Source organism: Equus caballus, chromosome 10, assembly GCF_041296265.1.
Source record: "Equus caballus isolate H_3958 breed thoroughbred chromosome 10, TB-T2T, whole genome shotgun sequence".
Taxonomy (NCBI): domain Eukaryota; kingdom Metazoa; phylum Chordata; class Mammalia; order Perissodactyla; family Equidae; genus Equus; species Equus caballus.
In genome coordinates, this window is record NC_091693.1 from 89,683,068 (window position 1) to 89,697,564 (window position 14,497).

At 41.9% G+C, this 14,497-nt stretch overlaps 1 protein-coding gene across 1 annotated transcript in view; it reads left to right on the top strand.

The window, feature by feature from the left end:
- PEX7 (peroxisomal biogenesis factor 7) overlaps nt 1-14,497 on the top strand; it is a 91,064-nt gene that overhangs the window by 6,352 nt on the left and 70,215 nt on the right. The window contains exons 4-5 of the mRNA XM_023651185.2: nt 10,675-10,752; nt 11,126-11,234. Of these exons, the coding sequence (XP_023506953.1) occupies nt 10,675-10,752; nt 11,126-11,234 (187 nt within the window). The remainder of the gene's footprint in view (nt 1-10,674; nt 10,753-11,125; nt 11,235-14,497) is intronic.

A 14,497-nucleotide genomic window follows, 5' to 3' on the forward strand; every position in this document is an offset into this window, starting at 1 on the left:
AAGCAGGCTTGGCTCTCAGGGAGCCAGCCGTCACAGACACATCTGCCACCACATTGCTTCTTGTTGTTCTCACAGTTGTTAGTGCAATCACACTACTGCAAGTGGGGTGGTGAATAGAGCACCATAGGGTACTCATAGAAGCCGTCCTCCGTGAGACTGAGAGAAAGAACTTCTCAACTTGAAGCTTAGGATTATAATACCAAATATTTGGCATTTTTCATTTAAGAGGAATACAGCATTTATTCAAAGTATCTCTCTTATGCCAAATACTCAGAAACACTTCAGAGGACTTAAGGTCAAACAAGAGAGTTTTGAGGAGCTAATGAATATTTGTTGAATAGATTAACAAGTGAATGAGCATAACTCATTCCTGTTTTTTTCCTCTAACGTGTTCAAGAATAGCAAACAGTGAGTCGTTTTTGTCCTATGAGAGAGAGTGTAGAATAAGGATGAATAGCATGGTTTCAGTCAACCTTGGGTTGAATCCTGGCTTTATAACTTATGTGCTGTGTGACCCTGGGCAAGTTACTCGTTTTTCCTAAAACTTAGTTTCTTCATTTGCAAACTGAGGATGGCAGTCGTCTGTGTCATAGGGTTGTTACAAGTGCTTAGAACAGAGCCAGCACTGAGTAAGTATGAGCTATTATTATTATTTCTCTTATTAGAACAGGGTTAGAAACACAGGAAACAAGTTAGGCATCCTCCAGCTACCACTTCGCCACTTGGTGACTGTCTGAGAAATGTCCAACAGTCAGTTTTCAGAGTCAGATGAGTAGGTACTGAAGCAAGAAGTCCAGGACCTAGACGTATTGTGGGCCTCGAGGAAGGAAGGTCTCGGTGAAATGAAGACAAAGAAAATTGTGGACGTTGTCTGTGGGTGTGGCTTCTAAGCTTGGTGTCAAAGCAGGAATCCAGTCTTCTCCGTGTTGCTTGTCTGGCATCTGCAGAGGCCATTCTGTCTTTGGAGCCCCATGAAATACCTTTAGCTTAGCCTGCTGCTGAATATGTAATAGGAGTGGAAGAAGAGGAAAGTTAACCAGTTCAGAGGAGAGAAAGAGGGTGAACTGAGAATTTTGTTCCTCTGCTTTATGACTTAAAGCACTGTGCTATTGAGAGTGGGTTCAAAGTGACTTTAAAAATGACATAGACTCAATTTAATATTTATTTCAATATCTAGTTTTCAGTGTGCTTGTTACAATTTTTAAAAATACTTTATCAATTTGCTGGATTTTTTAGAAAGATATTTGATCATTGCTTATAAAAACTTATCTTTGAACTAAGTATGTGCTATCAGTATCTTGTTGTGGAGAAAATGTATTTAACTATACATTTCATTGTAAAGATGTGCTGTGTAACTTTAAAAACAGAATCCGGGGCCGGCCACGTGGCCAAGTGGTTAAGTTTGCGCGCTCTGCTTTGACAGCACAGGGTTTCGCCTGTTTGAATCCTCGGCGTGGACATGGCACTGCTTGTCAGGCCATGCTGATGCGGCGTCCCACATGCCACAACTAGAATGACCCACAACTGAAAAATACACAACTATGTTCTGGGGGCTTTGGGGAGAAAAAGGAAAAATAAAATCTTTAAAAAAAAAAAAAGAAGCAATTATTTACTCCTTTGATAATAATAGAAGCTGAAAAGTTTATAATGATGGATGCCCATAAAAAATAATAATCCAGAATGACAACCAGTCGTGGATTTAACACCAGTTTGTTTCCCTTAAAAATGCATTTACATTTAAAACTACACAGCAGGTTTGTCACCGAGGGGATCTAGCTTTCTTTCAGGACACAATTGAACTTGATGTATTTCCTTTTGCATCTTTAGTTATGCTTAGCCATTCATTCTGGATTAAGTTAGTGCAGTAAGATTTTTATTATAATCTATAAGCCATTTAACACTTTCTCCCCTAAAACTGTGATTGTAGAGAAAAATAGTTTCTAATTATATGTCAGTTGAATCAATTCTCCCTTTTTGGATTTTACTACAGGTAAGATGTAATATCTCTTACCACTTTTCAATCTTTGTGTTTTCAAAGCATTCACTTTTTTTGTCTTTTAAAGTTTGGACTTGTGTTAAAAAAGCTAGATCTGTCTGTACTGGTAGCACATGTTATGTGCCAGGCATATGCTAGTCTCTGAAGATGCAAATATGAGTAAGACTCAGGTGCTCGTCTCTGGTGGTGGTTCTGGGACGTGCAGGCAAACCATTTAATATGATGTGGTAATGCCGAAAAGAAGTGTCTGAAATGTACACAAGAGGGAACCAAGAGAGATGCTGTTTGAGCTGAGTCTTGGGCAATAGTAGGAGTTTGCCAGGCAGCCCAAAGGGAGAGGGCATTTCTGGTAGAAAAGAGCATCTGCAGAGGGGCCGGTCTGTGGGAGAGCATGCTAAGGCCAGGCAGCCACAAGTCCTTTGTGTGACGGGAGCATGGAGGGTACAGTGGGATGGTGGGAGACGACGCAGGAAGGTGGTGAGGGGCCTTCCTCATGGGCCTTCAGTGCCTGGTTGGGGTTGGACTTCATGCTGCGAGCGTTCAGGAGAGACATGGACTGACTGTATTATTTGGGGCCACGCACTGTGGGCAGAAAACAGGATGTGTAAGTGTTAGCCATTTTCCACTCACTCTACTTTTTCAGATGTTAGGTAGGACTAGACTATAATTGAGGTATTTGAAATTTTAGTATTTGAAATGAAAAAAAAGTAGAAAATGCTGGTCTTAACTCAGTGGTTCCCGAACGTTACTACTTAGTAGAATCTCCAAGGGAGCTTGTGAACATCTTCATCCTGATCACACTGCCTGGGCACTGGAGCCGGGTGTAGTGTTAGTCAGAGGCTCCCAGATGGTCCCAATGGGCAGCAGTCTTCTGAAGTCACTGTCTTAGCTTAGTAGGCCTTCAATCCGATGGCCTTAATATGTGTGTCTAGTATTTTGGGGGTTGTAGATTCAAAATGTAAATTTAAAAAATTACTCAATAAAAGGAGTTATTTGATTTACCTTGCAAAGTGGTCACTCAGAGTCCATTTAACCTCAAAGCTTTGAAACTGGTTTTTTTTTAAAGAAGAGAAAATAATAGTTTTAAATAGGTGGAAACTGCAATGGAATATGTTTGGGTAGAGAATGGCTTTCGTGCATGCCCACTGCTGCTATAGCTGTCGTTTCTCTGCCATGTACCCCGTGCAGGCCTCAAGCACTGCATGTGTCTCCATAGCAAGTTGGCGAGTGTGTCTCACCTAGGAGTTAGAACCCCATATCTCCTAGCTTAGAATCTGTTAGGAAACATATGTAGGAGAATGATGCAATCTTATTTGATAATTTCAAATCATATGAAACTAGAAATCATTTTTAGTTTAGCTGCAAGCTAATATCCTATGAAGTGAAATTATTGGCAGAGCGGTTTAAATAGATGTAGAATTTACTTTTATGTAAGACAGGGAGGAATACAAGCATATATATATATTTAAATATGTTAAATATATACTTTATAATTTTTCAAAAAGAAACGATGGAAAGATAATTCGAAAGCTAATAAAAATGGTTACCTTTAAAGCGAGTGGGGGGAGAGAGGACAAGGATAGACATAAGATTTCTCCAAATATAACTTGTCTTATAGTTTTGACCTTGGAGCAGTTGAAATATTTTACATAATTAAAAATCACAACTTAAATTTTAAAAAAAGCAATTGCTAAAAATTGAAAAAAAAAGACAGAAACAAATTAACCTAGTGACTTTAAAAACAGTATTGTGACTGTACATACCTATTGGGGTGTGTCTGATAAACAAAAAGAATTGCAAAGGAGTTTTAAACTACGTTCAGAAAAATCAATGTTGTTATTGTGAAACTCTCTTATGTTTATTGTAAGATAAAGCAAATCAGTAATTATGTCATTAGAAACCAAAAGTTTTAAGTTAAGAGAAAAGTGATATGAAAATAAAGATGTTAAATGGAAACATTTAATCTTAAAATTGAACGGGAAGGGGCTGGCCCCACGGCCGAGTGGTTAAGTTCGTGCACTCCGCTTTGGTGGCCCAGGGTTCAGATCCTGGGCGCGGACATGGCACCACTCATTAGGCCATGTTGAGGCGGCATCCCACATGCCACAACTAGAAGGACCTGCAACTAAAATATACAACTATGTACTGGGGAGATTTGGGCAGAAAAAAGCAGGAAAAAAAAATTGAATGGGAAATATCCATATAGACTCATGATTTAGTTTTCTCTAAAAGTGTACATGTTTCCTAGTTCTTTGGATTGTAAAGACCTAGAAGCATTGACAACTCAGTTACAGTGAACATCCCTAGTGCCCAGACTATGGCCTCCCAATGCTGTTTCCCACCAGAAAGAACAGGGATCTTTGGAGAAACAGTCGATTCCAGGACTGGGCAGGAAACATACGAGATGAATCCAAGACATCATCTAGTGTCAGAAAGCAGTGAAAGGCCACTGGGATCACGTCAAAGTTTGGAAGAGATGGCCTGAAGAGGCTCTCACTGGCCAGTGATGGGACAATTTGAATGTCAGGAAGAGTGACAGCAGTGGATTGAAACACTGTACACACACAGACACACACTTGTGTGTACATTTTCACTCATTACATGGAGTTGTATGATGAAAAAAACAGCTGGTCACCATTGAAGATTACTAGGACAACTGCCTCAGTCTGAAAATTGGTAAATGAAGATAAGGAATCAAGGCGTTTATCCTGCCTTTCCTATATGAATTTCATTGTGAGGTAATCAAACAGTTGATGTGGAAATTTCTTATAACAGAATTCTAGCTAATAAATGCAGAAGAATTAACAGAATTAGAAAATCACCAGTTAGTAGCCCCTAGTGAAATAATGACTCTAGGAAGTATCATCCATGATGCTAAAGCCATTAATTTAAGATCAGCACATCTTCTGAACGGTTTTGGTGTCACTAAAAGTGGGTCAACCAGAAATTACACACCTCCTAATACAACAGGAAGCTGAAGATTGAACTGAATCTCATCAAGCCTCCAGGTCTAACGTCCAATTTAAAGGAAGTAGGATGGGTAGAAGTTAGACACCACCGTGAGGAAACGATGAGCCAAAGCCAGAGTTGGAAGGTTCCACAGCACCATCCCCTTTGGTTCTTCAGCAGATACATGTCATGGGAAGATGAGAAGAGACTTGAGAGATGGAACAGCCAAGTGTGAAATGTGGATTTTGTTTGGATCCTGATTCAAACCAACTGTTACAAGACATTTTTGAGACGATCAGGGAAATAGGAGTATGAACTAAGTGTTAGGTGATATTAAGGAACTGTTGTAAATCTTGTGAGATGTGAGAATGGCCTTGAGCTTGTGTAAAAAAGAGCAGTGTCCTCATCTGCTGAAGTGTTGATGAATGAAATGGTCTGATGTTAAAATACGGCAGGCAGTCAGTCAGTCAGTAATGGGACAGACAAAACGAGATGGGCAACATGCTGATACTTCTGGAAGGTATGTGATGGATACCTGGGGATTTATTATGCTATTTTCTCTACTCTTTTGCACATTTTTAAATTTCCACAATGAAAACGTTTTTATCTGAGTTTTACATTGAAAGAAATCGTTCTCTCTAATCACGCAGTAATGAAAAGTCAGTGTCCCTTTCCTTTATGTTGATACAGAGAAATGTGAACATCCCGGACATAGTTTTTATTTGATGATTTTTAATTAAATAGACCAACTTAAAAAGGGCAGTACTGCACAATAGATTAAAAACGAGCTCTTTGGGAATTGGTTTCAATAATAAAATTTGTCCTCTCAAGCTACGGTTTTGATGAGGTTCAGATTTCATAAAGCAGCACAAAATATTGTTGAGTGGTTTTCTTTTTTCTTTTTGCAGTTTCTCAGTTAATTTTCTTTACCACTACCAAGAATAACTTCACAAGATAGGCCTTCAGACGACCTGCTTTTGAAGCAAAACTGCATCTCTCTCTTTTCTTTTTTATCTTTAATTTGACCATTTGCCACTTCCACTGTTTGAGTGGGAGTGGCGGGGGTTTGGGGATAGGGAAAGAGGAGGAGTGGGTCACCAGGAGATCTGCTTTCTGTTCACCTTTGTTCTCTGTCCCTTTGCTCCTTCCCAAGCTTTCGTGGTCTCCTGTCTGCAGGGGACTGTGCCAGGCTTCCTGGAAAGGTGCGCAAGTCAGGCAGGACCCTCGTCCCTCTGAGGGAGAGGCTAAGCTGCTGGGTGTCTAGTTTATGGTGTGGTAAGTGCTGTGAACATGCAGGCAGAGGGGGATCTTGTCTGGGGAAGGGACAGGAGGGCATCCTTCGGTCTGAAGGGAATTAGCTATCCAGGTGGAGAGGCCAGAGGAAGAGGATCAGTGGCAGAGGAGAGTGCGTGCTTGAAGGGGAAGGACTGAGCCTGTGTGCCTGGAACAGTTAGCATTTTAGCTGTTATGCTAAGATCAGTGGAAAGACATTGAGATTTTTAAAAATTTACTATGAAGAATTTCATGCATATAAAATACATGTAAGATGTAAAATGTATAATAAACACTTGTATAGTCATCATCTTGCTTAAGAAATAAAACTTACCTGCACCATTGGAGCCCTGGATACCGACTCTGCCCTTCCTCTATCTCCTTTTTTCTGACTCTACTCATCTCCCTCTGTTTTTCTTTCATCCCTTCTTCCCTCTGGAGTAACCACTATCCTGAATTTTCTATTTATATTTTCTTTGCGTTTCCTTTTAGTTTTACTGCTTGTGTGTGCATCCCTAAGTCATGCATAGTTTTGGGTGATAAGCAGCAGCATGGACACATCTCAGTGTTGAGTGAAGATGGAAAGTTACAGGAGCCATGTAGTACGAAACCACTGGAGGGCTTTCTGCAGGGATGTGACGATAATTTGTGTTTTGTAAAGGTTATTTCCTATGCGCTGTGGATAATGGATTGGAAGGAGCAAGAACTGATGGAGAGGGCAGTTAGAAGGATGCTGTGACTCTTCCTTCCCAGAGGCTAATGGTTGTAGCCTCTCAAGAGAAAGTGTAGACAAACTCATAACCATGGCCCTTTACCATCTTGTCCCTCGTGACTGTTTGACCTCGCTGTTGTTCAGACATGTCAAGTGTCTCCTGTGTTGAGGTCTTCCCTCTTCTTCCCCTGGAAGGCTTTCCTCTCAAATGTGCATTCTCTTTCACTGCCCTCAGGTCTCTGCCCAGAGGTGTCCCCTGCCCACCACTGAGAAGTGACCCCATCCTTGTCACTGTTTTCTGGTCTTCTTTTTTTTTTTTTTAAAGATTGGCAGCTGAGCTAACAACTGTTGCCAATCTTTTTTTTTGTTTTTTCTGCTTTTTCTCCCCAAATCCCCCCCAGTATATAGTTGTATATTTTAGCTGTGGGTGGTCTTCTTACTTTGCTTTATTTCGCTTTGTAGTTTTTTTTCAATCGTACCCTGAAATCATATGTTTATTTATATACAGCCTGTCTTCCCTGCTAACATATAAGATCCACCAGGGCTGGGACTTTTATCTGTCTCGTCTGACACTGTGCTCCCTCCCCGTGCCTTGTGCATAGCAGGCGCTTAACGAATATTTGTTGAGTAGGTTAGTGAGATTGGGACGATGGGATCCAGTTGTCCCTTTTCGGCTGTCTCCTAAACATACCTCTGGCTGTGAACTTTTTTCAGAGCTTAAGGTTAATACCAACTCTTATTCCCACAAGACGTTTCCACTTGACTGTCTTGCTGTCGCCTCAGACTCAGTAAGTCTAAAATTACACATTGTCTTCCTTCCTCCAGTCTCCCACTGTCACTGGTGGTCCCCAGGCACAAAGCCTCAGAGTTATCCACAGTGTTCACTAGTCCTAACCCCTCGGGTACTCTCTGTCCCCATTTCTGTCCTTGGGGGTGTGTCTGGTCCCTGTCATCATCTCTGCTTTCTGTGCTGGCATTTTAGCCAGCCCTCAAGGCCCTGCTCGGATCCTTCTCTTCCGGGCCTCAAGCGGAAGTTTCTACCCCAGCACCCTTTTGTACTTAGGTCTATAGTTTTTGTTTTTTAAACACAATATCCTGGTTTGTACTGTTACTTTCCATGTCCTAATATTTAAAAATATTTAACTGTCCTAAATACTTAAACAAATATTTGTTGTATAAAGTACAACAAATAAAGCACTTATTGATTGAGTTGCCTTTGTTTCCTTCATTACCCTGTTTTTGGCCTCACCACATGTCCTATCCTTAGATTTGTCCTGGAGCCCTAACCTTGTCACCTTGTTGTATGACAGAGAAGACAGCTGCCAGCAGCACTGCCAGCAGCAGAAGTAGCTTTCTTGCCTCCTGTCTCTAGCCCTCACTGGCGCTGCGTTCTCTCTGAGCCTGTGGGGGCTCTTGCAGTTTTAAAAGATGAGAAGTCGTGAGGTTTCAGCTCCTGCATCATGCTGGGAATGGGTAGAGGCGGTGGATCTGAGCTGATGACGTTAGTTTTTAGTTGTACTTGTTCAGTTATCCTCTAAAAGGAAAACAGCAGCTCTTCATAACTACTTAGAGATGCAGGTTGTGAAGATAAACTTGATTGGTTAAATTATTTTAACTCATGTTTATTGAGTGTCTCTTATATTGCAGTGAGCATAGACAAGATGGTTTTGCTTCTGACAGGTCTTTCAAAATCCAGCAGGTATGGGAGTTATTTAACAGTAGATTTAGTAAGTAAATCTGGTAAAGGCTGAATTAGAAGTAGGCACAAGATGCTGATGGAGTGCAGGAAAGGAAGCATCTGACTCATTGAGGGGTTCCTAGGGAAGGCTTGTTTCATAGAGGACGGAACAGGCCCGGTCTTGACAGATGAGCGGGAGTGCAGCAAGTGGCAAGGGCTTTAAGTTCTTGGACGTGGGTAATTCATAAAAACAAAACGGAATCAGTCTGGGCCCATCGGAGCTCCATTGAGGGGCAATATCAACAAGGGCAGGGTTTTCTGTTTCCTTAGTGTCAGCCCAGGGTTACCACTGTGCAGTCCCAGTGCCACAGTACTCTCAGGCAGCGGGCTGCAGAGACGGCTTCACATAGCGGTTGACGGTGGACTCTGCACTTCGGCTGCCCAGCTTCAGATGCCCCTCTGCAGCTTCCTGGCCTTGGGGATTTGAACAAGTGACTCAGCCTCTTTGGCCTTGGCACAGTGTCTCTTCACAGAAATGAAGATTAAATGAGATAAAATAGGTAAAGTGCTTATGATAACGACTGGCACCCAGTAGATGCTCAATAAAATTTGCTGTGGGGGTGAGTTTTGACTGTTCACATCAGCCCAGATCAGGGGTTGGCAAACTATTGCCAGGGCCAGACCCTCCCTCTGTCTGATCTGTCTGTAAAGTTTTCTGGGAGCACAGCCATGCCCGTTCATGCAGTAGCGTCTCTGGCTGCTGCTCTGCTCTGCAAGGCTGAGTTTAGCAGTTGTGACAGAGACCAAATGGCCCACGAAGCCTGAGATGTTCACAGGGCCCTTTACAGAGGAATTTCCTGAGCCTTGGCCTGGAGGATGAAATCAAACTCTTCAGCTCTGAAGATCTTCAGTGGTCACTTCCACGCCTCCTTGTCCGTCCGTAACTCACAGGTGGCCGCAGTAGCTCTATGGGTTTTGCTCCCCTCTCTGTATCCTTTGTGAGCTGCTTCCTGTTGCTGGCTCCTGCGCTCTTTAGAGTTTCAACTGCTCTGTTCTCTTTTGCATGAATATGGGCAGCAGCGGGGCCAAGACCCTGGTGAGGCTGGTGAACTTCTCACCTTGGCACACAATTTAAGAGGTTCCCCCCAAAATCTATGATGAACAAAATGTCAAAATTTTAAGTAAAGACAGAACCAGTGTTAATGATTTTTTTTATCCTCAGGCTCCAACATGGCTAGACACAGCACTAGGCAGCAGAGAACAGGCAACCCGTACTTAAGCCACAACAAACCCTAGACACTCATACTTCCTACATAAATATAGTAGAGTTTTTAGATTCAAAATAATCTGCTGGCTGATCATATTTAATCACACATACTCAGGTCCATGTCAGGACTACTTTCATAAAGTGTAATTAAGCACGCATTTTTTTGGACTTAGCTTATAGTAGTGATCCATATATAATCTGTTGTATAAAGTGACAGAATGAAAAATATTTCCGTAAGTTTTTGAATGATTCATTTGAATGGTTCCCTGAGAGCCGTGGAGCATGGATCAGAATAGCAGCCTTGGATAAGTGAAGCTGTTTGCCAAGAGATCTGAGAGGATCCCCTGGTTCCTATAAGCTTTTTCTAAGAAAGGCCAGATAGGGGTATTAATTGAATTTTAATGCTTTCTGATAAACGTTGGCCCGGCAAGCGTTTTTAGATGACTGACTTTCTAATCTGCTTTGACATTTCTTCAGGGTGTTGCAAACAGTGCTTTGTTGGCAGGTTTAAAAATGTGTATAATTTGTATTAGTGAAGAAGGTTTGGAAATATTCTGTGGAATTCTCTTCCAGTACAACGGAGTCTGGTCTGTAGGGAGTGGGTCTGGAGGAGTGGACAAGATGACCTTTCCATTTCTCAGATGCTATGTTGAGGTTTGTGGGATTTTATTTGATGTTTCAACAGAATGAATTAGTTGTTCTAACTGGCCGTCACTGTTATAAAGAGATAAAATGCAATATTGAGCTTACTGATCTTGGTGCTCCTTTGCTTTCTGAATGACGCTTTAAAATGTTTTTAGGTGTATAGTGTTGATTGGAGCCAAACCAGGGGTGAGCAGCTTATGGTGTCTGGCTCATGGGATCAAACTATCAAACTGGTATGTCAGCATTACTGTATTCAAAACCATATAGTCCCTTCGCCAAAGCCTCCACTGAATTTTTTTTCTTTCCTAGAGTATAATTCTGTAGCTTTTCAATGACAGCTAATTTCCTTTTCAAAAAAATACATCAAAGCATTTATTAGAATTTAAAATTTTCTAATCTTGTGGCTAAAACCTAGTAATTAGCTCAGCACTGATTGTTTTGGCTCCTTAAATACCATCTTGCTTTATATAAAAATAGACTTAAAAACCCCTTGTATCTGTGTATATTGTGTGTGTGTATAAATACACATATATGGTATATCGTATACATAAAAGCGTAAGCTTGACTTTTCTTCTGTTGAATATCGATCTGTTCATTTATTTGTAGTGGGATCCGACTGTTGGAAAGTCTCTGTGCACCTTCAGAGGCCACGAAAGTGTCATTTATAGCACGATCTGGTCTCCCCACATCCCTGGCTGCTTTGCCTCCGCCTCAGGTGAGTGAGCGGGTTCTACTGGAAGCTTTGCTGGTGGTGCACGGGGCCTGGCTTTGCCCAGCAGGTGCTGGTGGTGGACCGGGCCTCGCTTTCCCCAGCAGGTGGCGCCATCCCCTTAGCTGGGAGGCAGTAGGAGGCTGCGGCTGTTTGTGCTCTTTAGGCCGTGTCCCACCAGCCTCGGATCAGTGTACCCACTTGACTGCACATGTCCCTTCCAGTGAGGTGAGAGGCAGGGACGAAGCGCAGGGGAAGGCTTGGCGTCATTCTGCTCGAAGGGGAGCCGTCCCTGCAGCTGGCTGGTTGTGGGGCCTCGGGGCGGAGGGCGAGCATCCTGGTCAGCGGCTGGTTAAGAAGGGCTCACCTGGGGGTTTGTTCTGAGGGTGAAATACGGAAACACAGTGACGTGTCCAGCAGGAGGTCAGCCTCCCTTCCTCAGGGTCAGCCTCCTTTTAGGATCTCTCTGAGTCATTGCCACTGAGCCACACAAGGATGTTTTTGGTATGATCTTTTTTCTGACTGCTTTTGATTTATGCCAGCAACTCTGCAGTAAAGTAGATACTTAGATTTATATGTCTCTATGTTTTTGTATAGAAAAGTCATCTTATAGAAACTTAAAAATTGCACCTTGTACTGTTTGCATAAAGATTTACAAATTTAGTTTGCTAGCCAATTCATAAATCACATAAAACATGACAGTCTAACTCATACGTGAGTTGTGGAGAAACCTTGCTCGGCCCCTGTGCAGTGCTGCTTAAAGTGGCAGAGTCCCCTGGCCAAGTGCTCACTTAAGTGGCCTCCCCTCTTCACTGTTGTTGTGAATTGCACATTCATGTCTTTGGCCCATGTTTCTACTGAGAGATGTTTGTTGTTGTTTTTCTGTATCGAAGTATGAGTTGTTTTTATTTTTAGGCATTAGTCTTCTGTATCTTACAAATGTTACTAATATTTTCCCAATTTGTCTGTCTTTTAACCTGTTTATTTTATTTTACTTTTTACTGTATAAGCATTTAACCTTTTTGGTAGTCAAAACCATCAATTTTTTACTTGATAGATTTCTGACCTTCATTTAAGATGCATAAGGAGTTGGCTCAGTGAAAATTGGGAGGCCTTGGATGGCAAAGAAGGAGAGAACATTCCTGGCAGAGAGAATAGGATGCTCAAAAGTACAATCTTGATGCGTCTGAGAAACTGAAAGAAGGCTGTTGCTTCAGAGGAAAAGGGGTAAAAACGAGGTCGGGGTAGTAGGCAGGGGCCCACATCACACCTTGTGGGCTGGATTCAAGATAGTGGATTTTATCCTGTGGACAATGGGAAAACGTTGAAGAGGTTTAAGCAAGGTTGCGATATGATCATGCTTGCGTTTTTAAAAACGCACTCTGGCTGTCATGTAGAGAATGCTGTGGAGGGGAGCAGAAGTGGGTGCAGGGGGACCACTTAAGAGAGACGAAGACGTGGTTGAGGATGGTGGCAGAAGGGATGGAAGAAAGTAGGCTGACCTGAGTGGTATGTAGAGACGATTTTACAAGATGTGGAAGAGGTGAGGGGGAGGGCTGAGGCAAGAATAACTGCTGTATTCCTCGCAAGGACAAATTCATGGATGGTAGTGTCGTAGCTGAGGTAAGAAGTTTGTTTGAAAGAGAAGATGTCTCGTTTTGTTTTGGAGCACCTCCTGCCTGTGGACACACATGTGACCTTGTCAACAAGCGGCTTGAGTCTGGAGCTGAGACATCTGGCCTTATGGATAAAAACTGTGTCAGTGGCTCATCAGTGGTAACTAAGGCCATGGCGGTGAATCAGAGCACCCGGTGAATCAGAGCACTAGGGAGAAGAGACCCTGGAATAGAGCACAGGTTGGCAAACTACTGCCCTCAGATCCGAATGACCCGCTGGCAGTTGTTGTGAATAAAGTTTTATTGGAACACAGCCACGCCCTCTCGTTGGTATGCTGTCTGTGGCTGCTTTCACACTGCAGTGGCAGAGCTGAGTGGTTGTGACAGAGACGGAATCGCCCTCAAAGCCAGAAATGCTTACGCTTAGGCCCTTCCCAGGAGGCATTTGCTAACTGCCAGTGTAGAGTCTTGAGGGAGATGAAGATTGGAAGCTCCTGTGTAGTTCGGCTGTTGAGGGGGGAGAGATGACAGTGAGGGGCAGGTAGGGGGCTTCCAGCGCTGTTTCCTCGGGGTAGGTGTTCCCTTCTTGCTAGTAAACTGCATCGGTGCCCTGAGTTGTTGGATTATGTCGAGTGGCTTCCACAGGAAATATGCTGTCACAGAATCCTTTCCATTTGTTTATTTTATTTTTTTAATCCTAAAAATTAAAAATGACCAAATATCTCTCAATTCTGGAGTATTATTAGATTGAAGACACTCAGAAGTGGGAACCTTCAGATAAATTGTGCAGACAGATATGTCCATTTAGATTAAGCGATTTTTTAGATCCTAAGATAATAGCAAATAATAGTAACTGTGTATAGAGGTTCAGTTAATTCAAAAAATGTTTTATTCACTGATTAAAATTAACAGCATTGTTTTCTAGAATGAAGAACAGTACATTTATAAAACTTTTACTATTATTTTTAAAATTTCTGAGTTGTCTAAGTCATAGTTTTTTGGTCCATAATCTGAATCAAATCTTTTCCAAAATGTCAAGTCTTTGGGGATGGAACCAGTAATACATTTTTCCTGTCACCTTTCCTTTTCCAAGCCTAAATTTCTTCTTTGATTTTTTTTGTCTGTCTGTGGCACAGCTAACTGTAAGGCTGGGTGTGTGTTAAGTAAGTGATAGTGATATTGATATACTCCTTTGAATTAACTAACCCTTTCGGCTTCGTATATAATTTGAGTTAGTCATCTTTTGTGCTTTTAATTTAGTGTAAATGCTACTGAGTTTCATGCTGATAGTGATCAGATCTGTAAGATGACCGCAGTTCAGCCTAATGGTTATAACTTCACTATTGGTGAAAAGCCCTAATACAGAGAGTATTAGTACGAGTTCAATTAAAATTCTTGTAAGGATATGTATTTTTACATTAGCATCATTTTCAAAAGGTTCATTGAAAACCCTGGATGGAATTAGTGGTACAGAATAGATCCATCCTCAAAATGAACTGAAACCTACTTCCCGTCTGGTGGAACAGTGAAGACTTGTCTTCTGGGAGCTCTGATTGGCAGTGTGTATAATCAACTGGGATTAATAATGAGATAGTTTTATGTATTTGGAAAAGGATTAGTAAGTAAAACTTCTTGAACTAGGGGTAGATTTTT